Raw genomic sequence first — 27,205 nt, forward strand, 5'->3', positions numbered from 1 at the left:
GCCTCTCTCCTAGGCCCCGCCCCTACCCGCGGCCTCAAGCCCAGCTTCGGGCCCTGGAAGATGATGTACTGCGCTGGCACCGCACAGAAAGCAGTGAGTCTCTTCGCTCTTCCGCACCCAAATCGCAGGGGTAGGGGTAGGTAGTGGATAGTGACCCCCGAACCACGACAGGGGGTGGGGCACCGAAGGGACCCTTAGCGCAGCCTCTTGTGTGAGGAAGGCTGGTGATTTCTGAGTGTGGCTAATGTTGGAAGAAGCTCTGGGTTGAGATGGCTTCTTCATAAGGTTCTTTAAAGATGGAACTCCTTTGATCTCAGCCCTTTGAAAGAAAAGAGCGTACATTCCGTTTCCATTGCACACATTCCTGTGTATGCTTACTTTTAGTGTTGCTGAGGATCAGATTGAGGCCTCATGCATGCCAGGAATGAATCCACAACTGAACTAAGTCTCCAAATTGTGTTTACTTAAAAGATATGTGTGTGTTTTTAAATTTAAAAATGTGTTTGTGTGTGTGAACATGTGTGGTATATGTGCACGTGTATAGGCCTTTATCATGTGAAGGTGTATAGTATTTTATTTTTAATTTCTCCATGATTTTTTTCATGAAGGGTTGTTGGGTTTTGCCAAAGGCCTACTCTGCATCATTAGATTATTAAAGATGATCTTAAGACCATTTTATTTCAGTTTGTTTATGTAGCAGATTACATTTCTCAATTTTCATATACTGAGTTATGACTGCGTCTGTGGGATGAACCCTACTAGATTATGGGGGATTATCTTTTTTATGTGTTCATTTTGGTATGCAAGGATTTTGTTATGTATTTTTATATCTATGTTCAAAAGGGAAATTGATATGTTGATGTGGGATTCTCTTCTGTATGCTGTGAATATGTTTTATTACTGTTGGTTAATAAAGAAGCTAATTTGACCTATGGCAGAGCAGAAAGCCAGGCAGGAAATCCGAACAGAGCTATATAGAAAGAATAGGCTGAGTCAAGAAGACACGATGTAGCTGCTGAAGGAGAAAGATGCCAGAACATTACTGGTAGGATACAGCCTCATGGTGACACACAGATTAATAGAAATGGTCAATTTAGGGTGCGAGAGCTAGATAGAAATATGCCTAAACTATTGGCCAAACAATGTTGTAATTAGTATAGTTTCTGTGTGATTATTTGGGTCTGGATGGCCGGAATGAAAGAGCAGTCTCTGCTTACAATATGTAATATTCTTTGTTGGGTCTCTGTTTGGTTCAGGGTAACTGTAGCCTCATACAATAAATTTGGCAGTGTTCTTCCTGTTTCTATTCTGTGGAATAATTTGAGAAGTTTTGTTATTAACTCTTGTTTGAAAGTCTAGTAGACTTCTCTGCTAAAACCATCTGGCCGCAGACTCTTTTGGGTTGGGAGACTTTTAATGGTTGCTTCAATGTCCTTTGGGAATATATATATTTTTAAACTGCTTCTCTGATCTTGATTTAACTTTGGTAAGTCATATCTATTTAGAAAACTATTCATTTTTTTTTTAGATTTTCCAATTTGATGCAGTACAGGACATAGATTTTAAAATATGTTCTTAAGATTCTCTGGATCTTCTCAGTGTCTGCTTTTATGTGGCCACTTTCATTTCTAATTATGATCATCACTTTGTGTCTTATAGTGAAATTGGCTAAGGGTTTATTAATCTCTCTGATTTTCTTAAAGAACTAACTCATTGTTCTACTTTTAATGGTTTTCCATTTTGTTGAATACAACCTTGAGTTGACCACTTCTGTCAATTCCTTTTTGCTGTGATTTCTTCTTTCTGTTCTAGAGTTGTCAGATGTAATTTGAGTTATAGTATATCATTCCAGTTTCTTTTTTTAATGTAGACACTTATTGCTATGAAGTGCCTCTTTGAACTTTATTCGTAGTGTTTCATTAACTTAGGCATGCTGTGTTTTAATTTTTATTCAATCCTAGAATGTGTTCATTTTTAAATAGTGTTGAACTATTTTTTATTATGTAAAAAGTTTTTCAGTTTCCATGAATTTGCCAGATTTCTATTGTTTTTGTTATGGATTTTCAGCTTTATTTTGAGGTGGTCTCAGAGGATTCCGATTGTCATTTAATTTTTCTTGTATTTGTTGAGATTTGCTTTGGGTTTCATATGTCTCTAACTTGGAAAATTTTCCATAAAGTGCAGAGAAAAAAATCGAATATTCGTTTGTTAGTTCTTAGGTCCATTTAGTTGGGCCATCTTTTTCTAACCCTTCACTCCAATGTAATGTCCCCCTTTGATGTTGACGTGTGTTTCTTGGATGCAGCAAAAGTTGGATCTAGTTTTTACATTAATCTAGTTTTCTCATTAATTTTGTTAGTTTGTATCTTTTTACTGGAAAAATTAGGTAATTGATATTGGGATATATCAATGAGCAATGAATATTGATTCATTTTTAATATTGATAGTGATTGTGTGTGTGCGCGCACATGTGTATTTATGGGTTTTCCTGCCGTTGATTTTGGTGACTTTGGAATTATTTATTCTTTGTGGTTTCAAGGTTGTCTTTAACTTAACTAGGTTAGAGTTTTCCTACTAGCACCTATTTAGGGCTAGATTTATGTACAGACATTGCATAAAGTTAGTATTGCTGTGGGATATCTTATTTTGCTGAGTAGGGTTTGGAAGTTTTGGTGGGTAGAGTAGTATAGGTTGGAATCTGTGGTATCTCAGGGTCTTCAGTACACCTCTCTTGGACTCTCTGGCTTTTAGGGTACAGTTCTAATAGTTTTTCTTTTACTTCTTATCTGGTCTTTTTCCTTGCAGCTTTTAATATTCTTGGTTTGTTTGATCTGTGTAGGGTTTTGATTATTCTGTGCTGAGGGGACTTTCTTATCTGATCTGATAGAGAGGCATCCTGATCACTCCTTGTGCCTTCATAGTCATCTCCTTCTATAGGTTCTGATTATTTTCTTCTGTGATTTGTTGAAGATGGTTCTGGTCTTTAAGGTTGGTTTCTTTGACTTCCTCTATTCCCATTATTCCAAGTTTGGTCTTTCATAACGTCCAGATTTCCTGCAAGCTTTGTGTCAGGAAATTGTTAGATTTAACATTTTCTTTGACTGATGTCCCCTTGGACACCTGGGAACCCTTCTAGAGCCAAGTCTCTTGCCAACCCTAAAATGGCTCCCTTAATTAAGATATCTTCTTCCCTGCTCCCATATCCGCCCTTCCTCCAGCTCAACCATCCCACTCCCCCAATCTCTCTCCAATTTTCCCCTTCTCCCTTCTCTCTACCACTCTCCCCTTCCCCCACCCCACCCCCACCCCAATGCTCCGAACTTTTGCCTGGCAATCTTGTCTGCTTCCAATTTCCAGAAGAATCTATATATGTTTTTCTTTGGGTTCACCTTATTATTTAGCTTCTCTAGGATTGCAAACTATAGGCTCAATGTCCTTTGTTTATGGCTAGAATCCATTAATGAGTGAGTACATACCATATTCATCTTTTTGGGTCTGGGTTACCTCACTCAGGATAGTGTTTTTTATTTCCATCCATTTGCATGCAAAGTTCAAGATGTCATTGCTTTTTACCACTGAGTAGTACTCTAATGTGTAGATGTGCCACACTTTCTTTATCCATTCTTCCATTGAGGGGCACCTAGGTTGTTTCAAGGTTCTGGTTATTACAAATAATGCTGCTATGAACATAGTTGAACAAATGCTTTTGTAGTATGATTGGGTATATTCCCAAGAGTGGTATTGCTGGATCCTGAGGTAGGTTGATTCCTAATTTCCTGAGAAACCACCACACTGCTTTCCAAAGTGGTTGCACAAGTTTGCATTCCCAACAGCAATGGATGAGTGTTCCCCTTACTCCATATCATCTCCAGCATAGGTTATCACTGGTGTTTTTGATTTTAGCCATTCTGACAGGTATAAGATGGTAATTCAGAGTTGTTTTGATTTGCATTTCCCTGATCACTAAGGAGGTTGAACATGATTTTAAATATCTTTTTACCATTTGAAATTCTTCTGTTGAGAATTCTCTGTTCCGTTCAGTACCCCATATTTTAATTGGGTTATTTAGAATTTTAACGTCGAGTTTCTTGAGTTCTCTATATATTTTGGAGATCAGACCTTTATCTGATGTGAGGTTGGTGAAGATCTTCTCCCATTCAGTAGGTTGCCTTTTTGTCTTAATGAATGTGTCCTTTGCTTTCAGGAGGTTCCATTTACTCATTGTTCCTGTTATTGTCTGTGCTACTGGGGTTATATGTAGGAAGTGGTCTCCTGTGCCCATGTATTGCAGGCTACTTCCCACTTTCTCTTCTATCAGGTTCAGTGTGGTCAGATTTATATTGAGGTCTTTAATCCATTAGGACTTGAGTCTTGTGCATGGTGATAGATAGGGATCTATTTTCATTCTTCTACAGCTTAATATCCAGTTATGCCAGCCAGCATCATTTGTTAAAGATGCTTTCTTTCTTCCATTGTATAATTTTAGATTCTTTGTCAAAAATCAGGTGTTCATAGGTGTGTGGATTAATATTTGGGTCTTTGATTTGATTCCGTTGGTCCTCCTGTCTATTTTTATGCCAATACCAGGCTGTTTTCTTACTGTAGCTCTGGAGTAGAGTTTGATGTCACGGATAATGATGCTTCCAGAAGTTCCTTTATTGTACAAGATTGCTTTGGCTATCCTGAGTTTTTCCATATGTATTTGGTTATTGTTCTTTCAAGGTCTGTGAAGAATTGTACTGAGATTTTGATGGGGATTGCATTGAATCTATGGATTTCTTTTGGTAGGATTGCCATTTTTATTTTGTAGATCTTACCTATCTAAGAGTATGGGAGATCTTTCTATTTTCTGGTATCTTTTTCAATTTCTTTCTTCAAAGACTTAAAGTTCTTGCTGAACAGGTCCTTTACTGTTACCCCAAGATACTTTCTGTTATTTGTGACTATTGTGAAGGGTGGTATTTCTCTGATTTCTTTATTAGCGTCTTTATCATTCGTATATAGTAGGGCTACTGATTTCTTTTGAGTTGATCTTGTATCCTGCCACATTACTGAAAGTGCTTATCAGCTGTAGAAGTTCCCTGTTAGAGTTTTTGGGGTCACTTATATATACTATCATGTCCTCTGCGAATAGTGAAAGCTGGACTCCTTCCTTTCTAATGTTTATCCCCTTGATCTTCTTTTTTTATTGCTATACCCAGAAATTCAATAACTATGTTGAATAGATATGGAGAGAGTGGACAGCCTCATCTTGTTTCTGGTTTTAGTTTAATTGCTTGAGTTTCTCTCCACTTAATTTCATGTTGGCTGTTGGCTTCCTGTATATTGTTTTTATTATGTTTAGATACGTTTCTTGTATCTCTTATCTCACCATGACCTTTATAGTGAAGAAGTGTTGGATTTTGTCGAATGCTTTTTCAGCATCTAATGAGATGATCATATGTTTTTTCTTTCATTTTATTTATAAGATGGATTACATTGATAGATTTTCATATGTTGAACCATCCTGCATCTCTGTGGTGAGGCCGACTTGATGATGGTACATGAATTTTTTGATGTTTTTTTTTTATTTTGTTTGCTAGTATTTTATTGAATTTTTTTGCATCCATGTTCATTAGTGAAATTGGTCTGTAATTTTCTTTCTTGGTTGAGTCTTCGTGTGGTTTTGGTATCAGGGTAACTGTAGCCTCATAAAAAGAATTTGGCAATGTTCCTTCTGTTTCTATTGTGTGGAATACCTTGAGGAGTATAGGTATTAGCTCTTATTTGAAGTTCTGGCAGAATTCTGCACTAAAACCATCTGGCCCTGGGCTTTTTTTTTGTGGAGGCTTTTGATAGCTGCTTCTATTTCCTTGCAGGTTATAGGTCTATTTAAATTGTTCACCTGGTCTTAATTTAATTTTGGTATGTATTACCTATCCAGAAAATTGGCCATTTCTTTTACATTCTCTAATTTTATGGAGTACAGGGTTTTATAGTATGACCTAATGCTTCTCAGGAATCCTCCTTGTCTGTTGTTCTGTCCCCTTTTTCATTTCTGATTTTGTTAATTTGGATGTTGTATCTCTGCCTTTTGATTAGTTTGGATAAGACTTTGTCTATCGTGTTGATTTTTCTCAAAAAAACTGGCTTTTCTTTGATTCTTTGTATTTTTTCTTTGTTTCTATTTTATTGATGTCATCCCTCAATTTGATTATTTTCTGTCTTCTACTCCTCCTTGGTAAGTCTGCTTCTTTTTTTTTCTAGATATTTCAGGTGTGCTGCTAAGTCTCTATTGTGAGCTTTCTCCGTTTTCTTCATGTGGGCACTTAGTGCCATGATCTTTCCTCTTAGACTGATTTCATAATGTCCCATAGGTTTGGGCATGTTGTGTCTTTATTTTTGTTGAATTCAAAAAAGACTTTAATTTCTTTCTTTATTTCTTCCTTGACCCAGGTGTGGTTCAGTAGTTGACTGTTCAGTTTCCATGAATTTTTAGGCTTTCTGGGGTTGGAATTGTTAAATTCTAATTTATTCCATGGTGATCCAATAAGACACAGGTGGTTACTAATATTTTTTTGTATCTGTACATGCTTGCTTTGTTACCGAGTATGTGATCAATTTTCAAGAAGATTCCATGAGATGTTAAGAAGAAAGTATATTCTTTCCTGTTTGTGTGAAATGTTCTATAGATGTCTGTTAAGTCCATTTGATTCATTACATCTGTTAGTTCTCTTATTTCTCTGTTAAGTTTCTGTCTGGTTGACCTGTCCATTGGTGAGAGAGAAATGTTGAAATTTCGAACGATTAATGTGTGGCGTTTGATGTGTGCTTTGAGTTCTAGTAATGTTTCTTTTACATATATGGATGCTTTTATATTAGGGGCATAGATATTCAGGAAACTGTATTTTTTAAAACACTGCCTGGCTAATGGATAATCATTGATATTAGTTAAGCTTATAGTCATGTTAGTTAGATTTTCTAGATATATAGAGATATATTTCAGTTAGATAGGCATTCTTCATATCTTTCAAAGACTGCAGAATATGGCATTTAAAATATTTTAATAACATAGGATAACTTAGGACTTTTCATGGCAACGAGACACATCTGCTCCTGGCAGCACCAATCTACTTCAAGAGGAAGATGGGCATCGAAGAGGATGGAATTGGTTAGCCATTTGGGCAAGAAACTGCTCTTGCCTGGACTGATGCATGAAATGGACAAAAAGAACCCACAGAAAGAGGACTGCTGAACTTGCCTAAAGGTGAGATGGTCTTTCGGAGTTCCTGATTCATGAAAGAGTCTGTGAGACATTCTGTAGGACACAGCAGATAGCGACTAAACTGCCTTTAAAATTTCCTGCTTCATAAAAATGTCTGCTAAATACTATGGCCTGTAGGATGCCCCAACGGCACAGAGGAACTTTGGGTAACTGTCCAGGCAGCGAGATGTCTCTGTGATTTCTAGAATTTTGTAAGTTGCTTACTTCCCATTTACTTAGATAATATTATATCCTTCTGGAGTCTTTAATGGAGTTAAAGAATGGTTAGTTATAGTTATAGTTTTCCTTTGTTATGGTAAAAGATAAAGTAGATATAAACATTGTAACTGTAATTCTTACTTGATAACTGCTTTGTTATATGTAATTCTGCTGTGTTAAAGTGAAAGCCTTTCCTTTTTGTTTAAACAAAAAAAGGGGAAATGATGGAGGAAGGTCATTGGCTAATAAAGAAACTGCCTTGGCCCATTTGATAGGCCAGCCTTTAGGTGGGTGGAGTAAACAGAACAGAATGCTGGGAGGAAGAGGAAGTGAGCTCAGAGACTCGACAGCTGCTCTCTGGAGCAGAGACGCCATGCTCCGCTCTCTGAGACACACGCGATGAAGCTCCGACCCAGGATGGACTGGACGTAGGCTAGAATCTTCCCGGTAAGCGCACCTTGGGGTGCTACACACAGATGATTAGAAATGGGCTAAATTAACATGTGAGAATTAGCCTAGAAGAGAATGGGCCAAGCAGTGTTTAAATGAATACAGTTTGTGTGTTGTTATTTCGGGCATAAGCTAGCAGGCGGCCGGGGTGACGGGGACGCAGCCCCACCTCCCTTATTACTACACTAGTCCCCCTCCCTCGTCAGCCCAAAGAGCAATCGGGGTTCCCTGCCCTGTGGGAAGTCCAAGGACCACCCACCGCCATCCAGGTCTAGTAAGGTGAGCATCCAAACTTCCTAGGCTCCCACAAAGCCAGTATGTGCAGTAGGATCAAAAACCCATTGCCATTGTTCTTGAGTTCTCAGTAGTCCTCATTGTCCTCTATGTTCAGTGAGTCTGGTTTTATCCCAGGCTTTTTCAGACCCAGGCCAACTGGCCTTGGTGAGTTCCTAATAGAACATCCCCATTGTCTCAGTGTGTGGGTGCACCCCTCGCGGTCCTGAGTTCCTTGTTCGTGCTCCGTCTCCTTCTGCTCCTGATTTGGACCTTGAGATTTCTGTCCGGTGCTCCAATGTGGGTCTCTGTCTCTTGTCTCCTTTCATCGCCTGATGAAGGTTAATATTCAGGAGGATGCCTATATGTTTTCTTTGGGTTCTCCTTCTTATTTAGCTTCTCTAGGATCACTAATTATAGGCTCAATGTCCTTTATTTATGGCTAGAAACCAAATATGAGTGAGTACATCCCATGTTCCTCTTTTTGGGTCTGGCTTACCTCACTCAGGATAGTGTTTTCTATTTCCATCCATTTGCATGCAAAATTCGCAAAGTCCTTGTTTTTTACTGCTGAGTAGTACTCTAATATGTATATATTCCATACTTTCTTCATCCATTCTTCCATTGGGCATCTAGGTTGTTTCCAGGTTCTGGCTATTACAAACAATGCTGCTATGAACATGGTTGAGCATATACTTTTGTTGTATGATAGGGCATCTTTTGGGTATATTCCCAAGAGTGGTATTGCTGTGTCCAGGGGTAGATGGATCCCGAATTTCCTGAGAAACTGCCACACTGCTTTCCAAAGTGGTTGCACAAGTTTGCATTCCTGTGGCGGACTTCTAGACCGACGAGGAAGAACGACCACCACACCAGGATTCCACTCAGATCACGCTTTACTGGAGTGCCCTTGATTGATGGGGAGCAGGGAACAAGAGGGCAGGAAAATGAGGGACAGGAAGCGGAGGGGCAGGGAGCGAAGGGGAGAGGCAGCAGGAAGCGAAGGGGCGGAGGGCACTTAGGCAGCCGCTTAAATAGGGAATTGGCACACGGGTCGCCCTGTGATTGGCTGCCACCAACAGCTGACACCAGACCGCATCGGGATAGGCTCAAGGATCCTCATCCACCGCGCATGCGGGAAGCGGGGACTCGCAGCTCTCAAAGGTATAGCCAAATATGGAGTTGTATATTACCAACAAGACAGGATGTTGGCGCCATCTTGTAATGGCGATCCTGTCCGGCTCACTACACATTCCCACCAGCAATGGATGAGTGTACCCCTTTCTCCACAATCCCTCCAAGCAAAGGCTATCATTGGTGTTAGATGTAAGATGGTATCTTAAGTTGTCTTGATTTGCATTTCCCTGATGGCTAAGGAAGTTGAGCGTGACCTTAAGTGTCTTTTGGCCATTTGAACTTCTTCTGTTGAGAGTTCTCTGTTCAGCTCAGTGCCCCATTTTATAATTGGGTTGATTAGCCTTTTACGGTCTAGTTTCTTGAGTTCTTTATATATTTTGGAGATCAGACCTTTGTCAGTTGCAGGGTTGGTGAAGATCTTCTCCCAGTCAGTGGGTTGCCTTTTTATCTTAGTGACAGTGTCCTTTGCTTTACAGAATCTTCTCAGTCTCAGGAGGTCCCATTTATTCAATGATGCCCTTAATGTTTGTGCTGCTGGGGTTATACGTAGGAAGTAGTCTCCTGTGCTCATGTGTTGTAGAGTACTTCCCACTTTCTCTTGCATCAAGAGCCTACATTTTTTATAGATTAATTTTTTCACATTTTGAAGACATACAGATCATCATTAGACAGGGGCTTTTTGTGAAGCGTAGACTGTCTTAAATTTGTGACAATCCCCTTCCTTAGCCTCACAGGCACTAAGGTCACAGGTGTGAGCTACCATGTCCAGCTGAGGCTTTTACATCTCATCTGTCTATGGAGAACAATAGTGAGAAGTGTAACAATTAATTTTTATGTATTTTACCGGTATGTGTGTCTGTGCATGTCTGGTGCCCAAAAAGGGCAGAAGAAGGTGTTGGATCCCGTGGCACTGGAGTTACAGAGGGTTGTGAGCTGCCATATGTGTGCTGGGAACTAGAACTAGATCCTCTGTAAGAGCAGTGAGTGTCCTTAACCACTGAGCCATCTCCGCAGTCTGAGAAATATGCCTGTTTTTCACATTAAGCTCTGTGTATTTTAAGAAAACCCTCCCTATCTCTGAGGTCATAAAAGTCTAAAAGCTTTAAATGTTTTATGTATCCAGTTCTTCATCCAGATTCAGCTTGTTTTAAATCCCACATCTAAGCATCACCATCCTCCTTCTCTTCCTTTCCAGTGGAGAATATTCTCTCTCTCTCTCTCTCTCTCTCTCTTTCTCTCTCTCTCTCTCTCTCTCTCTCTCTCTCTCTCTCTCTCTCTCTCTCTCTCCCTCTCCCTCTCCCTCTCCCTCTCCCTCTCCCTCTCCCTCTCCCTAAGTTTCAAGCCCACAGTGTAAACAGGCTTCTGAAGGTTGTAGAATGCCAAGCTTGGCATCTCTAGGTACTAATGGCATCACAAAAGATTACCTCAAGCTTTTTTGAAGTGTGTGTGAGAGAGAACACTGTGCCCACAGAGGGTATGTGTGAAGTGTGTGTGTGTGTGTGTGTGTGTGTGTGTGTGTGTGTGTGTGTGTGAACACTGTGCCCACAGCGGGTATGTGTGAAGTGTGTGAGAGAGAGGGAACACTGTGTCCACAGCGGGTATGTGTGAAGTGTGTGTGTGTGTGTGAGAACACTGTGCCCACAGCGGGTATGTGTGAAGTGTGTGTGTGTGTGTGAAAACACTGTGCCCACAGCGGGTATGTGTGAAGTGTGTGTGAGAGAGTGAGAAGCATGTGCCCACAGCGGGTTTGTTTGAAGTGTGTGTTAGAGAGTGAGAAGCATGTGCCCACAGCGGGTATGTAATTCACCAACCTCATTTATTAACAGACCACAAATGCTGTCTTGGCAGCACGTGAGATCACTGTCCATACAGTTGACAGGCAAAAGGGCTAGGCAGGGCTAGAGGGAGCACTCTGTCCGACCTGGGCACACCAAAGTTGTATCCATATCTCAGAGAGTCATGGGGCCCTGGGCACAGCATCTAAACTGCTGGAAGACGGGCTTTGAGTTGGCGTGTCCAGCTGAACCCCAGTGAGGCTCTCACGGAAGTTCCTGCTGGGTTTCCACACACCTGTCTTCTGCTGACTGTGGGGCGGGGAATGGCTTGATGTGCATCAGCAGAGACTAAAAACATACAACATGGCCATTTCAGAAGCCTTATGCCAGTTCTTTCTGTCCAGTGCTTTGGCCACCTGCTGGGAGGACAGTGGGCTTTGGTGCCTCAGGATTGTTGGGGACAGTGGAGTTACCTCGAAGGCTGAAACTGGAGAAAATTTTACTGCCACTTCTTGTCAACAGGTTTAGGGGTTGAAGGAGGATGTCATCTGTGGGGTTCTTTCTTGGGAGTGGAACCTGGCCACCTTTGTCCTGGTCTCTGACTGTGAGTCTTCTTAGCGCGTATGCAGGCCGCTGGCTGACCTTGTTAGATCCCATTTCTGTCCTTTTGGAGGATGAAGGCTTTTTCAAGACCTCACAGACGACCTGGTTGTCCTGGTTCCACCAGTGCTGCAGCGGATACACAGGGATAGGCAGCAGAGCCAGGACACTGAGGAAGGTGATCCAGCCCAGGACTATCTTCTGGTAAGGCTGCTTCACTTCCTGGCTCTGGAGACAGGGACAGTGAACCACAGGGGGAAGCGCTCAGTCTGGGTGCAGTGTCCCCAGGGCAGGAGATACAGGTGAGGACTCAGTCTGAATACTCTGGGCGCAGGGTTCCCCAAGTCCTGGGGGTAGGAGATGCAGGATGGGGGGCTGAGTCTATGTGCTTGGGGTTTGGGGTCTCCAGGTCCCTACGTGTAAGAGCCACAGGGTGGGGTGCCAGGTCCCCAGGGCATACCGTACTGTCATTCCAGGAGATGTAGTAGAGGGTTTTCCTGTGGTAGAGATTCAGGAAGTAGATGGCGAGCAGCACCAGCAGAGCGGGCAGGGTCACATAAGTCCACAAGAAGGTGAAGGGTGCCCACACCAGGCGGCCCAGCTGGTAGAACATCTCAGCCCTGAACCTGGATGAAGGAGGCAGCCATCGGGACATAAGGCCTGGGCATACCTGGGCATAGGTAAACCTTCTATCTCCAACTCTTGGAAACTCCTGATGCTTAGTGTGGGGGACCAGGCCTCCCTGGCTCTGGACCATGTTTTGTTACCCATGAGAATAGTTCAGTCCACAGATGGTACCACCACGGCCCTTGGCCTGCAGTGCACTTAGGAATGCATCTTCCTGGAGGATCTGCCCACTCTATGAGGACTTTGACTCCCGTGCAGTGCCTCTGTCCCCTGAAGGCCTAGGATAGACTGGATAGCCAAGCCACCCCCCCCCCCCCAGGGATTGGAAATTACCTCCTGATTCCATAGACAAAAGCCAGAGAAAGGTTCTGGAGCACCACAATAACGACGAGGACCATAGGGACCAGGTGGTCATCAAAGAGGAACACCACGTAGCTGCCGGAACGACTGGAGAGGACAAGGCTGCCCAGAAGTCCTCCCAAGCAGACAGTCACTAAGGGTGGAAGTGGATGGGGTACACTGGAGGTTGTGAGCTGGGGGTCCATGTGACCCCGGGATGCTTCAGGTGAGGTGAGAGGAAGATTACAAGGTTGGGGCTTTTGTACCTGGTATCAGCTTGGGATACTTCTCGAAGGTTGGGATGTTTCTCTGCAGAGGAAGCACAATACTCTCCAGGAGCGTTGTCAGTGTGGCCAGACCCATGATGACAAGGGCAATGAAAAAGATGATGGCCCAGAAAGAGGAACCAGGAAACAGCGAGATGACTTGAGAGAAGGCCACGTATGCCAGGCCAGGGCCCTCCATGAACTGTGGGGAGAAGAGCTCTAAGGCAGGGCAGGGTCTGGATGGATGGGGTTGGGAGAGTACTTCATTAGTCATGTCTGCCACTCAGCGTGGAAATCGAGGAGATTAAAGTGTTCAAAGTTGTCCCTCTTGACTATGCGAACTGAGTGACATTCATTTTCTGGGTCCCTTGAAGTGAGCTACAATGTAGCTGTGGCACATAGATGTGGAGGGGAGCCAAGATCAGAACTCTTGGCTGTGGGGAGGCAGCCAGACCAGCCTCCTTGACAAACATACCTTTTCCTTCTGTACCAGGATGCTGCAGGGTGGGGAGAAACGGACCACATCCGCCTGGAGCTGACTGGGGAGCTGACTGATCCAGTCCATGTATTCTACTGGAGGTTTATGAATGATGCCTTGGGGAGGCCAGGCAGCCTGGGACAGCACACCTTTGATTATCATATTGACCAGATTGTTGACACTCCTGCTAGCGTCAGAAGAGAAAAGAAGACGATAGAGAATGGTCTGGCTCTCCAAGCATCACCAACCAAGGAGGAGGAGAATCGCATACAGATGTACGCTATCATGGCTCTGGAAGCCCATGGTTGGGGGCTGTGTGTGTGTGTGATATATGTGATGTGTGTTGTGTTCGTGTGTGTGGTGTGATGTATGTGATGTGTGTTGTGTTTGTGTGTGTGGTGTGTGATGTATGTGATGTGTATGTGTGTGACGTGTGTGGTGTGTGCAGTGTGTGTGGTTGTACGTGATATGTGTGTGTAAGTTAATTAAATGGCCACCCCAATTAAATGTTTTCTTTACAAGAGTTGCTGTAGTCATGGTGTCTCTTCATAGGAATAGTAACTGGAGCTAAGACAGCATCTAAGACATGAAGGCCCCGAAACACAGCGTTAGTCAAGTCCTTTTCATTTGTGCCTGGTATTCCATTAGTTGGATGGTTATGCTAACTTTTTTATGAAATCTTATTGCTAGGGTTTGCACTTCCATGTTTACCTACAGGTAATCAATGGTCAGTCATCATTTGGGTCACTGAACAAAGTCGTGACTCAGATGTCTGTTAGTGGGTGAGCAGCGGCCATGGAATCCCCGTGCAAGTGATTTGATTGTGAGAAGTAATTGTCCTCAAAGGCAGTGGCATGAATTTACACACTCACCAACAAAGCACAAGGCTTCCTCTAGCTTCCCTGCACACTGGCTCTCACAGTTTCTGCCTGAACGTCTGAGTCTGTAGCTGACAGTTATCGCAGCACATGCGCAGTGTGGTCTCGCTGCAGCCTTACCTTCAGCTTCTCAGGTGCAAGCTGGGTGTGTTGGCACAAGCCTGTCACCACAGCATTCAAGAGGACAAGGGGGGGTCAGAAGTTCAAGGTCCTTAGCTACATAGACAGATCAAAGCCAGCTTTAGCAACATGACACCCTGCCTTTTAAAAAAAAAACAGGTGGTGGTAATGCACGCCTTTAATCCCAGCACTCAGGAAGCAGAGGCAGGTGGATCTTTGAGTTCGAGGCCAACCTGGTCTACAGAGTGAGTTCCAGGACAGCCAGGGCTACAGAGAGAAAAAAACAAAACAAAACAACTCAAAAGAGTTAGGCCATGAGATAGTTCAGTGGACAGATCACTTGCCATTCAAACTTGGAGTTTGATCTCTGAACCACACAAGAGAGAAGCAGACTCCACAAAACTGTGTTCTGACCTCCACACGCATGCCCAGACGTGCACGTGCAGGGGCACACATGCACCAAGCAGACAGACAGACAGACATTGCTGCTAACCCTTGACATCCTAACTGGAAGGAAAACTCTTAAGCCTCTGAAAGCTACAGCAATGAAACAAAAGAGCAAGGAGAGGCTTGTGGGAGGACTCGGAAGGAAGGGAGGAGGAATTACATGACAATATCTCAAAAGATAAAAGAAATAATTCAAAGTGTATAAGAAAATTGGTGTATGCAAAACAAATTCCAGTTCTGTGCCCATTGTGATGGCACATACCTTTATTATCTTGTGTGTATGGTTGTTTTGTCTTCATGTATGTGTGTGTTTGTCTACCTCGTGTGGGCAATGTCCTCAGAGGCCAGAAGAGGGTGTTAGGTCCCTGGGCTGGACCTATATAGATGGTTGGAAGTCAACATGTGGGTGCTGAGTACTGAACCCCGGGTCCTATGGAAGAGCAGCAAGTTTGCTTGTTTGTTTTGATTTCTTGAGACAGGGTTTCTCTCTATAGGCCTGGCTGTCCTAGAACTCGCTCTGTAGATCAGGCTGGCCTCGAACTCAGAGAACCAACTGCCAGGGCCTCCAGAGTGTGCCACCACCGCCTGGCTGCTGTCAGTGTTCTTAACCACTGATCAATCTCGCTAGTCCTGGCACACACCTTTTTAATCCCAGCACTGGGAGGCAGAGACGGGCAAATGTCTACGAATGTGAAGCCAGCCTGGTCTACAGAGTGAAGTACAGGCCAGCCATGAATAGACAGTGAGACCTTGTCTCAAACAACAAAAACAAAACAAAGCAAAACAAAAAAAGAAACAAACACACCCCATTATCTGGCTACACCTAGAAAAAAAAAAGCAGAGCGACTGGGCAAAGCGCAAACACCTGGTGCTTCCCAGCTCAAACACAGCCCGTGCCAACAGCCGCCGCCCGCACCATGGCAGCTGTGACCTCATGGCAAGCTGTGACAGCCGCTTTGTGGGTTAAATAAGCAACTTGAAAATAATCCTTAGCTTCATCTGCAATTTCTGGAACTGTCCTCTTCCGTTAGGCAGTGGTTGTTTACTCTGAGGATGAGGTGAAGTGGGGTTCAACGGAAGGGTCTGACCGACAGGACTGTGGTGCTGAAGGGGAGCTGAGGAGGGAAAGCTTCTGCTAGCATTGCCAGGTTGTGCCACTCACTTCTCAACACAGCTGGGCCCGCTGGTTGTGGTCCAGAAGCCCAGCACCAGAAAGATGATGGCCGTGCTCAGCAACGACGTCACCAGGTTGGCCATGGCCACAAAGAAGGCCAACTTGATGTAGTTGTCACCTCTAGTCTGGTAGGAAGAGAAAGTGATGATGGTGCCCATGCCAAGGCCGAGGGAGTAGAGCACATGGCCTCCAGCCTGACGCCATGTGTCCAGCGATGACAAGACAGAGAGCTGTGGAGGAGAGGGTTCCCAGGTGAGGTGAGGTCGACAGAGCAACGAACGAACCTGGGAGGCCTGGGGAGTGAGGTAGAGAGGGACTCACCTCTATGGTCACCAGGCGCCTGAGGCTAGCCATTGCTCCTCTCAGGAAGAGACTGCGGATGAGGAAGCAGCAGAGGAGGATGTAGGGGAAGAATATGGAGAAAATCAGCATCTGGGCAGGTAGGTCACAAGAAGCAGGAGAAGGAAGATAGAGAAAACATTAGTGAGGTTGAGGGTGGGCAGGACGCTGTGAGGAGGAGGGAGGTGCTGGGGGGGGACTGGAGAGTGAACCGGTCAGTGGGAGGTGAACAAGGAGGGCAGTGCCTAAGGAAAGACACCAAAGGTTGACCTCTGGCCTCCGCAGGCTTGTGCAGACCCCACTGCACACACAAAAGGTTACATATGACAGGAACATCCCAGCACCCACCCCAATGTCACCCACACTCCCAAACCGCCCAGAATCACGTTCCTGGATCCAGTCTCTTATGTTTCTCTTCTGCCCTTTTACCTGTGCGTCCTAACACACAGTCCGGGCCCTGCTAATTCCACTCCTTCTCGCTGTCCACCTTGTTCCTGAGACAGGTCTCACTGCCCTGGAGCACGCTGATTAGACTAGAACCCTGGATCCTCCTGCCCCCACCACCCCAGTTCTGGGTTCCAAGGATCTTTTTCTGTCTGGTCTTACACATGGGTGCTGGAGACCAAACTCGGGCCCTCGAGCTACTGTCCTGGAACTCACTCTGTAGACCAGGCTGGCCTTGAACTCAGAGAGTCCCCTGCCTCTGCCTCCCAAACTCTGGGATTAAAGGCATGCACCATCACTGTCTGCCCATGCTTCTTTCTCCCCAGCCTGTGAGGACCAATCTTCATTGTCTACCTGATTGTACTTAGAAGAATCCAGGGGGCTGAGGCATGCCCCTTGGTGTGTCTGTGGGGCTGTTAGAGGATTAACTGAAAGGGTAAGACCTACCTTGATATCTGTGTCAACATCCCTGAGGCTCAGATGGAATAAAAGAGGGATGAGAACACCATCTGAGAACCACAGCTCCTCTGCCTCCTGTTCTGTGGGGACCCGAGGATGCGCACAGTCCCAGCCATGTGTTCCTCACCACACTGTATACCCTCAAACCGTGACCAAAATAAATCCCTCATGTCAGGTCACAGTGAGAAGACTAATGGGAAAAGGCCCCTTCACACCGAACCCCTAGTCCTAACAGAGTCTCTGTTTGTAGGAACAGTGCCAAGAACTGGTCTGAGGCATCCAGACACTCACAGGGACACAGACGGAGCACAAGGAAGGAAACCATTTCTGCAGGGTCACCGTGCACACCAGAAAGCCCAGGGAGGTAGAGGTGATAGCAGAGCTAGGACAAGTCTCTGCACAGTGAGGTGGGTGTCAGGGATGGTGACCAGAGAGTCCCGTCAAGAGCTTGCTTGAGGTAGCTATGGCCTCTTCCGTGGGACACTTACTGGGGACACTGGTGGGTGTACAAGAACCTGTCCCCTGGATAGTTGAAGGTCCTGAGGCTCAGTAGGAAGGAGGCCATGGGGACACTTACAAGCACTGAGATCCTCATCCTAATAATCAGGATGATATAGAGGAAGACCCAGGTGGCAAAGAGGCACAGGGTGATGTTCAGGACCAGCATCTCAATCCCTTCCTCCACCTGGCTGGAGGCATCAAGGGTTGTGTGATACCAGAAATACTGGTAGGGCACTGTCCGAAGGCACTGGATCTCTGCGGGGAGGAGGGGGCAGAGATTCAGATACTTTCAGGTCACCTCACATGCTGCCTCCAATAGCTCTTGCAACTAACCCATCTCCCTGTCCCTCTCCTTACTAGTCATAGTGATGTTCCCATGGTCACGGGAATGCGTCTTGCATTGTTCCCAGGGTGGAGGGTAATCAAAGGACTGGCCCAGGTACATGACGTTCCAGGAGATCAGAGCGCTGTTGTACAGGCTCACCAGCACACAAGCCTGAGGAGAACAAGGTGGGCCCGAGGGGTGACATGGAGGAGACAGGGCACCAGGAACTGGTGGGTCTGCCAGCCCCAACATACCAGTGTGCTGGAGTAGCCCAAACCGCCTAGCCAGGGGGCCAGCTGCTTCCAGGCCTGGATGTTGTCCTTCCGTAGCCACTGTCCAATGATCATCTCCATGTACAACAGGGGGATCCCCATCAGCAGCAGCAGGATGAGATGCATCAGCAGAAAGCTGCCTGTGGAGGGGTGGGATCTTGCTCAGGCAGCTGGGAGCCCCTCAGCCCTCACACTCCTCCCTGGGGGGTCTTGACACCCCTTCCTTAACCTCACAGCATAAGCTCTGGCTTCACCTCCTCCATTCTGGTGGCACAGGTATGGGAAACGCCACACGCTTCCAAGTCCAATGGAGAAGGCCACCAAGATCAGGATATTCTCTGTCTTCTTCGCCTGGAAGTGGTTTGGGATCTTGGTAATTCGGACCTCTCTGGTCCTGAAGCCCCGGGACACGGATGTGGGGTTCATGCCCCTCTCCCTATACATGGGTTCTTTCTCCACAGGCTCTTTCTCCTTCTTATCCTTGGGAAGTGCTTTAGGAGATTGGTCCATGGAATCTCTTCACTGGTTCCACACCTAAAGGGGTCTTGAGGTCACCAAAAACAGCAGACTTTAAGATAGAACCAGTGTCCAGAGAGGCACAGGGAAGTGGGAGGTGTGGGGAGGGGGACAGAAAGTGTTCCTTTCATGATTGAATTAGGATGTAGGGATGTTTGATTTATTTTATTTTAGTGTGTGTGTTTGTGTGTGTGTACATGTGTGTGCGCATGTAACTTTTTAAGACAGGGTCTTTCAGTGTAGTTCTGGCTGTCCTGGAACTCACTCTGTGAACCAGACTGGCCTCAAACTCACAGTGATCCGCCTGCCTCTGCCAGCCGAGTGCTGGGATTAAAGGCATGCGCCACCACTGTCTGGCCTTTTGGGGGGATGCTTGATTTAGAGTAAATTGCTGAGGCACAGGAAATAGCTACCAAGCCTGATGACCTGAGTTCACTCCCGGGACCCACATGGTGGAAGGAGAGGAGCTATGCTGCAGGCGGTCCTCTGACCTGCACATGTGACCGTGGCATGCACACACATACAACACAATAAATAAAATAGGACATACTTTTAAAAAACATATGGCATTGAATGTTTGGTTTTATCCAGCTTTGGATTGCATGACATATTAGTTCTGAGGGAGGATCTCATTAGCTCAGGCTGGTTTTAAGCACTTTATGTAGCTGAGGATGGCTTTAAATTCCTCACCCTGCTGCCTCCTGCTCCTGAGTCCTGGGCTACAGATGTGAGCCTCCATTCCTGCCTTCAAACTATCTTTACAATAAGGAGGCAGATACTCAAACATGCTGCTCAGGCAAAGGCCAAACACACATCATTTATGCCTCGAAAAATGCACAAAAAGAAAGCATGTATTTCTCAGTTTCATACATGAACTGAGCCTTTACAAATGCAGAGTGCTCCTGCAGAGGACCCAAGTGCAGTTCCTAGACTCAGCTGGGGTGGCTCAAAACCACCTGTAACTCCAGAGACTCTGACACTCTCTTTCTGTCCTTTGCAGGAGCCTGCATTCATATGCACACCACTATACCTAGACACATACACGCCCATACATAGACACACACATGTGCACACAACTATACCTAGACATACACACGCCCATACATAGACACACACATGTACACATGACTATACCTAGACATACACACGCCCATACATAGACACACACATGTACACATGACTATACCTAGACACATACACGCCCATACATAGACACACACATGTACACACAACTATACCTAGACATACACACGCCCATACATAGACACACACATGTGCACACAACTATACCTAGACATACACACTCCCATACATAGACACACACATGTGCACATGACTATACCTAGACATACACACGCCCATACATAGACACACACATGTACACATGACTATACCTAGACATACACACGCCCATACATAGACACACACATGTGTACACAACTATACCTAGACATACACACGCCCATACATAGACACACACATGTGCACATGACTATACCTAGACACATACACGCCCATACATAGACACACACATGTGCACACGACTATACCTAGACATACACACGCCCATACATAGACACACACATGTGCACACAACTATACCTAGACATACACACGCCCATAGACACACACATGTGCACATGACTATACCTAGACACATACACACCCATACATCGACACACACACGTGCATATGACTAAACCTAGATATACACATGCCCATACATAAACACACACATGTGCACATGACTATACCTAGACATACACAGGCCCATACCTAAACACATACACATGCACACATGACTATACCTAGGCACACACATGCCCATACATAGACACACACACACCACAAACATTTAAAATAAAAGTACATTTTGGGATTTTGTTTGTTTGGTTAGCTTTTTGAGACAGGTTTTCCTTTTGCGGCCTTGACTGTCCTGGAGCTCACTCTGTAGACCAGGCTGGACCCAAACTCAGAGATCACCTGCCTCTGCCTCCCAAGTGCTGGGATTAAAGACGCGTGCCACCACCACCCAGCATAAAAGTAAATCTTAAGTAATGAAAACAATTGTATTTTTCTCTCTTGTGTGTTTATACTCATTTGTGTGTGTGTGTGTGTGTGTGTGTGTGTGTGTGTGTGTTCTCAATCAGCCCCAGAGAAAGGAATTCCTTCTCACCAGGGCACCAGGTTTTCCCTTGGATCTAGTGCTGAGTGGTTTCCATTTAGCAAAAATGCTAATGGGGACGAGGTGCCACCTGGTTTCCTCCTGTATGCTGGTTGCCATGGTTTCCACAATGCTGTGTTCCCAGTCACAGCAGAAGGAAGCAGAAGAAAATGCACAGCAACGCTGAACTTTCTTCCCTTTTCTCCACATTTGATCACCCCAAACATCCAGCTTATGAAATGTCGTTAGCGCATGGAACACCCTCTGATAATCCTCCCAGTGTCTGCCTGGGAGCCTACAGCCATGCCCCCTCTGAGACAACAGGCAAGGACTTCGTCAGACTTTTCTGTCTTCAAGGCCCTGTCAAACGTGTGCCTTGCTATTGCCAGAGAATTGCTCATTGTGTCTGGAAGCCCTGTGGGAACGGGAAACCTTGAATAAAGACACAGAGGAGACATGTCAGATCCCTTTAGCCAGCTCCTGCTGCTGTAAGCGTCCTGTCTGAACCCCAGGAGGCAGCACTGAGACTGGCACTCAGAGGGGTGCCCTCCCCAGTGAGGGTTTTAACAGCACTTTACACACTAACAGCTTCCCAGAGCCAGTGACAACAGCACTGGCTACTGCACACCCGGCTGTAAATGGCTGTGCCTTGCTCTGGTTCCAGGATCGCAGATCCCAGGCTTTCTCTGGCTAGGAAGTGCCTCTGGGCCTCTTCTATAGGCTGAGTGCAACCAGCATCCTCTTTGGGAACAGAGCAGGAGCCATCCAGCAAGTTTTGAGAAGAGAGAGTGCTACTTGCTGGGTGAGGTACCTCCTGGTCGATTTTTTTTAAAAAAAAAAATGTGTGTGTGGAGGGTTGCACATGAGTATAGGTACCTGTGGAGGTCAGATCTCCTGGAGTTGAAGCTACAGTCTGCTGCGAGCGTCTGTGCCTGCTGTAGATACTGTGAACATTCAAGAGATACCACAAGTTTTTTAGCATGATTTTATGCCCTGCACACCAGAACTCCTGAGGCTGACAGAAGGTTCAAGAGTTCAAGGCCAACTTGGGCTACTCAGTGAGACTTAGTCTCAAGAGTACAAAACAAAACAAAAAGACCCCACTGCCAAATCCTCCATGTTAAATGTTTGTTTAGGTTTCAAAAGGGGAGGCAGCTAAACTTAGAAACTTATATCACATAGCTTTTTTTATTCTGTAACACTGAGAACAGGGAATCTTTTGTTATAGTATATTATAGGTGATTGTTATTATCATGTGTAATTTCCTATGACGTATTCATTTATTATTTTGAGACAGTGTCTCTCTATGTACCTCTGACTGTCCCAGAACTTGGCTATATAGAGTAGGCTGGCCTCGAACTCCCAGCAATCTGCCTGCCTCTGCCTCCCGAATGCTGGGATTAAAAGAGTGAGTCTAATTCTTTTGAGATAGGGTCTCACTGTGTAGCTTTAGCTATCCCAGAGCTCCCTAAGTAGATCAAGCTGACCTCGAACTCAGAAATCCTCCTGCCTCCGCAACTGCAGTATTGGGATTAAAGGAGTGTGCTGTCTGGCCCAAGCTAAAAATGTGTTTTTTAAGGGTTACTCACAATCTAGGGTCCGTTTGGGGGTCTTCGGAGACAGCCCCGCTGACAGCTTGCCTTTAGCGGTCCGGTCGGTCCCCTTGGCGGACAGGAAGAGCGCCTCGAGGGCTGCGGCCCGGCTCCCAAGGGGAAGGCCGACATCTGAGCAGGGCGTAACGGTCCCTACCCGCCTGGGCACGCGACCCGTGGACGTCAGCGGAGGTGGCCGCGAGACCCAGGGCGCCACAGCCCGGTGACCTGCAGCTCGCGCAGGGAGCCCTTACTTCCCGCTGGCCCGAGAAGACCCCGGGTGCCAGGGAACTCTGCCTCGGTGTGGGCGGAGCTAAGTCACTGGTTGCCGGATTTCACGGTGTTGGCTCACGGTGCCACTTGCCAGGAGGATGAGATCGTGGGCTGCGTGACGTCACAAGTTGCCAGGTAGATTTCACACAAGCGCATGAAGGAGGGAAAAAGATGCCAGGAAAACTGCCAAGGGTGGAGGGTCACGTACTTATTATCCCAGCGCTTTAGCGGTAAAGGTCTGGGAGTTCCAGGCTAGGAAGGAAAGAAGGAAGGAGGGAAGGAAGGAGACAGGAGAGAGAGAGAGAGAGAGAGAGAGAGAGAGAGAGAGAGAGAGGAAGAGGAAGAGGAAGAGGAAGAGGAAGAGGAAGAGGAAGAGGAAGAGGAAGAAGAAGAAGAAGAAGAAGAAGAAGAAGAAGAAGAAGAAGAAGAAGAAGAAGAAGGAGGAGGAGGAGGAGGAGGAGGAGGAGGAGGAGGAGGAGGAGGAGGAGGAGGAGGAGGAGGAGGAGGAGGGAGAAGATAGAATTCATGATGTTAGTGAGCTAGAACATGTAGGTCCAAATCCTATTTTTGAACTTACTTGAGGAAATGTGGGTTTTTTTTAAAAAAATAAAAACAAAAACAGGGTCTCCAAATTTAGAATTGTAAGGACATCTCATGAAATTCAAGATGAACAATTCCTAACCCCTTCTCCTGCCCCCCAAAAACATAGTAGTGCTGGCAAATGCGCTGCTAAAGGGAGCCAAGGATCTGGGGGTCAGGGTTCAGAGGATGAATAGAGGATGAATAGACCTGAGAGGGGCAGGGGCCACGTGGGCTGAGCGAGAGACTCTACTCAGGCTTCTGATAACAGCTACTCCACGCTGCTCCAAGTGAGGTCCCCCCACCTTCAGCATCACCTGCTAAGGGAGACTGGGAGGTCTAAATTTCCCCAGTAGTGCACGCTTTAATCCCAGCACTCAGGAGGCAGAGGCAGGCGGATCTCTGTGAGTTTGAGGCCAGCCTGGTCTACAGAGTGAGTTCCAGGATAGCTACAGCTACAAGGAACCCTGTCTCAAAACAGAAACAAAGCCAAACAAAACAAAACTCTGTGTGTGTGTGTGTATGCGTGTGTGTGTGCATATTTGTGCCCACACTAGGATCCGGTCACAGCAGGAAATACGGAGGTCAGAGGACAACTTGCTGGCTCAGAGCTCTTAGCTTCTACATCTTGTTCCCTGGAAACTCAGGTTGGCAGGTTTGTGGCACGTGTCTCTGCCTGCTAAGCCATCTCACCTTCCTCTTAATTCATCTTCTTTGCTGTGTCTGGCCTCTCAAAAGCTGCAGAGGGGGCGTCTGTGAGTTCATCATTGACGGACGGTGTGCATGAAGTAGGCAGGGACAAAAGAGCAGTAACGAGGGGCAGGAGCCGTGTATTTGCATAGTGGATAAATTGGAAAATCTCATTTGACACTGGGGAGAGGGAAGAACGGGTTTGATGGAGGAAGGTCATTGGTTAAATAAAAAGAAACTGCTTGGTCCTCATTGGTTAGAAGATAGGTGGGAGGAGTAAACAGAACAGAACGCTGGGAGGAAGAGGAAGTGAGCTCAGACTCCACAGCTCTCCTCGCAGGAGCAGATGCCTCAGAAGAGACGCCATGCTCCCGGCTCCTGGGCAGACACACGCAATGAAGCTCCAACCCAGGATGGACCTAGGCTAGAATCTTCCCGGTAAGCACACCTAGCTGTGCTACATAGAATATTAGAAATGGGCTAGTCCAGGTGCGAGAGTTAGCCTAGAAGAGGCTAGATAGAAATGGGCCAAACAGTGATTAAATGAATACAGTGTCCGTGTAATTATTTCGGGGCATAAGCTAGCCGAGCAGGCGGCCGGGGTGCTAGGAACGCATCCCCGCCGCACTTATTACTACACAGGTTACTGTGGCATGCTCTGCTTTCTGAACTCACAGCCGCTGCGCGCAGCAATTGCCTGCAGTGAACCTGAGCACTACTGGGCCCACCAACATCCGGTCTGCAGACTGCTGGGCCCACCAACATCCAGTCTGCAGACTGCTGGGCCCACCAACATCAGGTCTGCAGACTGCTGGGCCCACCAACATCCGGTCTGCAGACTGCTGGGCCCACCAACATCAGGTCTGCATAGACTGCTGGGCTCACCAACATCCAGGCCCAGTGTTAGCACCTGACTTTGATCTGCAATTTCTGTCTGCTACCCTCTGTCTGAAGTATGAGGACCAGTGGGGGGGGGGCAAGAGAGGGAACTGAGAGCCAGAGGGGAGGACAGAAGAGGGAAATGAGAACCAATGGGGAAGATAGGGGAGGGAAATGGGGACAAGGGGGGGGCGGTCAGGAGAGGGAACTGAGAGCCAGAGGGGGGGCAAGAGAGGGAACTGAGAGCCAGAGGAGGGGGCAAGAGAGGGAACTGAGAGCCGGGGGGGGGCAAGAGAGGGAACTGAGAGCCAGAGGGGGGGCAGGAGAGGGAAGTGAGGGCCACTGGGGAGGCAGGAGAGGGAAGTGAAGGTTGAGTATAGAACACGGCACACATATAAGAGAATGTCATGATACCCAGTGTTATATATGACCAATATGTATAATAAACATTTTTAAAAGTTGAATGTAAAATTAATCAGCTTGTGTGTTTAACTACTAATTCATAAGAAATACATCAGCCTCCAGGGCTGGTGCTGCAGGCCTGTTGTTCCAGCCACTTAGGAGGCTGAGACTGTGGGATTACAAATTAAAAGTCATCCTGGGCAACAATGAGACCCTGGCTCAGAAAGCAGAAACATGTTGTTCCTGGATTGACTCAGGTAACCAGGCTTGGCACCAAGCACCTCCACCCCCAGACCCATCTTGCTGACCCAAATCTAGTCTGTCTTTCCATCTCCTCCTCCTCCTTTCTTCTTTGGCAGGACTGGGGATGGAAGCTGAGGCATTGCGCATATTGGACAAACCCTGCCCCACTGAGCCATGCTTGGAGGTAAACCAGCTCTCACAAGCATCCCCGCATTCCCACACAGACCCTGGGCATTTACATTCCCACATTGTTAGCATTCAGGCATTTACACCGGCCTGCTCTCAGGGTCCTAGAGGGAGGTGGCAGCAGCAGCAGGAGCCAAGATGTGGCACTGTAGCTACTGCAGCCCCTAAGTAGGGCACTGTCCCTATGCGCATGTGCTACATCCCCCGACAAAAGGCAAGCCCTTCCAGTTCTCTCTCTCTCTCTCTCTCTCTCTCTCTCTCTCTCTCTCTCTCTCTCTCTCTCTCTCTCTCTCTCTCTCTCTCTCTCTCTCTCTCTCTCTCTCTCTCTCTCTCTCTCTCTCTCTCTCTCTTCCCTGACCCCTCTTTGTTCCAGACAAAGAATACTGACATGTGTTTCATGCTGCTGGTCCCTAGGTGGACACTTTGTGGGAGTTCCCACCTATTCCACAGGTTCCTGGACCATTCCGGAGCCTGACAGCAGGGGGCGCAGTGGGGAACAGCGCCGGGTCAGTCGGGCTCTCTGGCACATCCTCTCGCCTCCTCCGGGGCTTTCGGGGCTTTGGGCGCCTCTCGTGGGCGCCAGCTTGGACCGTAACCCGTCCCCTCCTCCGCCTAGCTGCAGTCAGGAGGACGAGGAGGACCTGGCCGGGGGAGACTGCATTGGGAGCACGGTCTACAGCAAGCACTGGCTCTTCGGAGTACTCAGCGGACTCATCCAGGTGGGGAGACTGGCGCAGGCGTCCTCCGAACCAAGGGAGTGGATGGGATGCTGGAGGGTCCGGGTGCCAGTTTCCTAACTCTTCCCGGAACACCACCACACACATACTTTAGTCGGATTTTGCTCTGCAACTCCATTGTCACTTCTGAAATCAGTTCCTGTTTCGTGAGCTCTTGTCATAGTGGAGCGCTTAGCTTGGAGTCAGACAGCCCTGATCTCCATCCCATGCTGGAAGTGTGATTCGTTAACCCAGAACCTCGATTTCTTTCCGTTTCTATAAAATAGGATAACCAGTGTTATTGTACACACGGTTTTTGTGTAGATTGAGATGATAATGATAGTAGAGTGTTTGAAATGGTGTTTGATTTATAGGAGGCTAGCAGATTTTTCTGTGTACTGCCTCTATGCCGCCAATTCCTGGGTTTGGTTTTGTTTGTTTGTTTGTTTGTTTGTTTGTTTTTTTCAGAGACAATATCTACACAGTGACCAAAAAAGTCTTCCTTTTTTATTATTTTAAAAGGGTGTTTTTAGCCGGGTGGTGGTGGCGCACACCTTTAATCCCAGCACTCGGGAGGCAGAGGAAGGCGGATCTCTGGG

The 27,205-nt window shown here is 46.4% G+C and overlaps 2 protein-coding genes and 1 long non-coding RNA gene across 5 annotated transcripts in view; 2 read left to right on the forward strand and 1 right to left on the reverse strand.

Moving 5' to 3' along the window:
- Window positions 1–11,844, forward strand: LOC142837582 (uncharacterized). The gene is made up of 4 exons (XR_012908293.1): window positions 1–93; window positions 7,055–7,246; window positions 7,738–7,909; window positions 11,771–11,844. It is a non-coding gene; the product is annotated as an uncharacterized LOC142837582 (long non-coding RNA).
- On the reverse strand, window positions 11,120–23,006 carry LOC142837581 (orphan sodium- and chloride-dependent neurotransmitter transporter NTT5-like). Of its 3 annotated transcripts, XM_075952739.1 has the most exons (13): window positions 22,636–23,006; window positions 21,923–21,990; window positions 18,621–18,910; window positions 18,349–18,506; window positions 18,127–18,265; window positions 17,846–18,024; window positions 16,348–16,458; window positions 16,015–16,256; window positions 13,405–13,591; window positions 12,930–13,131; window positions 12,658–12,817; window positions 12,158–12,323; window positions 11,120–11,925 (listed from the first exon to the last, which is right to left on the reverse strand). In XM_075952739.1, exons 3-13 carry the CDS (start codon window positions 18,874–18,876, stop codon window positions 11,479–11,481), a joined length of 2,247 nt encoding a protein of 748 aa, XP_075808854.1. In that variant the 5' UTR covers window positions 18,877–18,910; window positions 21,923–21,990; window positions 22,636–23,006; the 3' UTR covers window positions 11,120–11,478. The 3 variants fall into 3 exon arrangements, with proteins under 3 accessions (XP_075808854.1, XP_075808855.1, XP_075808856.1); XM_075952740.1 differs by lacking the exon at window positions 21,923–21,990; XM_075952741.1 differs by lacking the exon at window positions 11,120–11,925 and having other exon boundaries at window positions 12,008–12,323.
- Window positions 21,503–27,205, forward strand: part of LOC142837841 (uncharacterized) — a 19,619-nt gene continuing 13,916 nt past the window's right edge. Inside the window, exons 1-5 of the mRNA XM_075953209.1 lie at window positions 21,503–21,534; window positions 22,643–22,861; window positions 22,912–23,026; window positions 24,926–25,041; window positions 26,264–26,609. Coding sequence (XP_075809324.1) covers window positions 21,503–21,534; window positions 22,643–22,861; window positions 22,912–23,026; window positions 24,926–25,041; window positions 26,264–26,609 — 828 coding nt within the window. The remainder of the gene's footprint in view (window positions 21,535–22,642; window positions 22,862–22,911; window positions 23,027–24,925; window positions 25,042–26,263; window positions 26,610–27,205) is intronic.

This window comes from Microtus pennsylvanicus, chromosome 18, assembly GCF_037038515.1.
Source record: "Microtus pennsylvanicus isolate mMicPen1 chromosome 18, mMicPen1.hap1, whole genome shotgun sequence".
Taxonomy (NCBI): Eukaryota; Metazoa; Chordata; class Mammalia; order Rodentia; family Cricetidae; genus Microtus; species Microtus pennsylvanicus.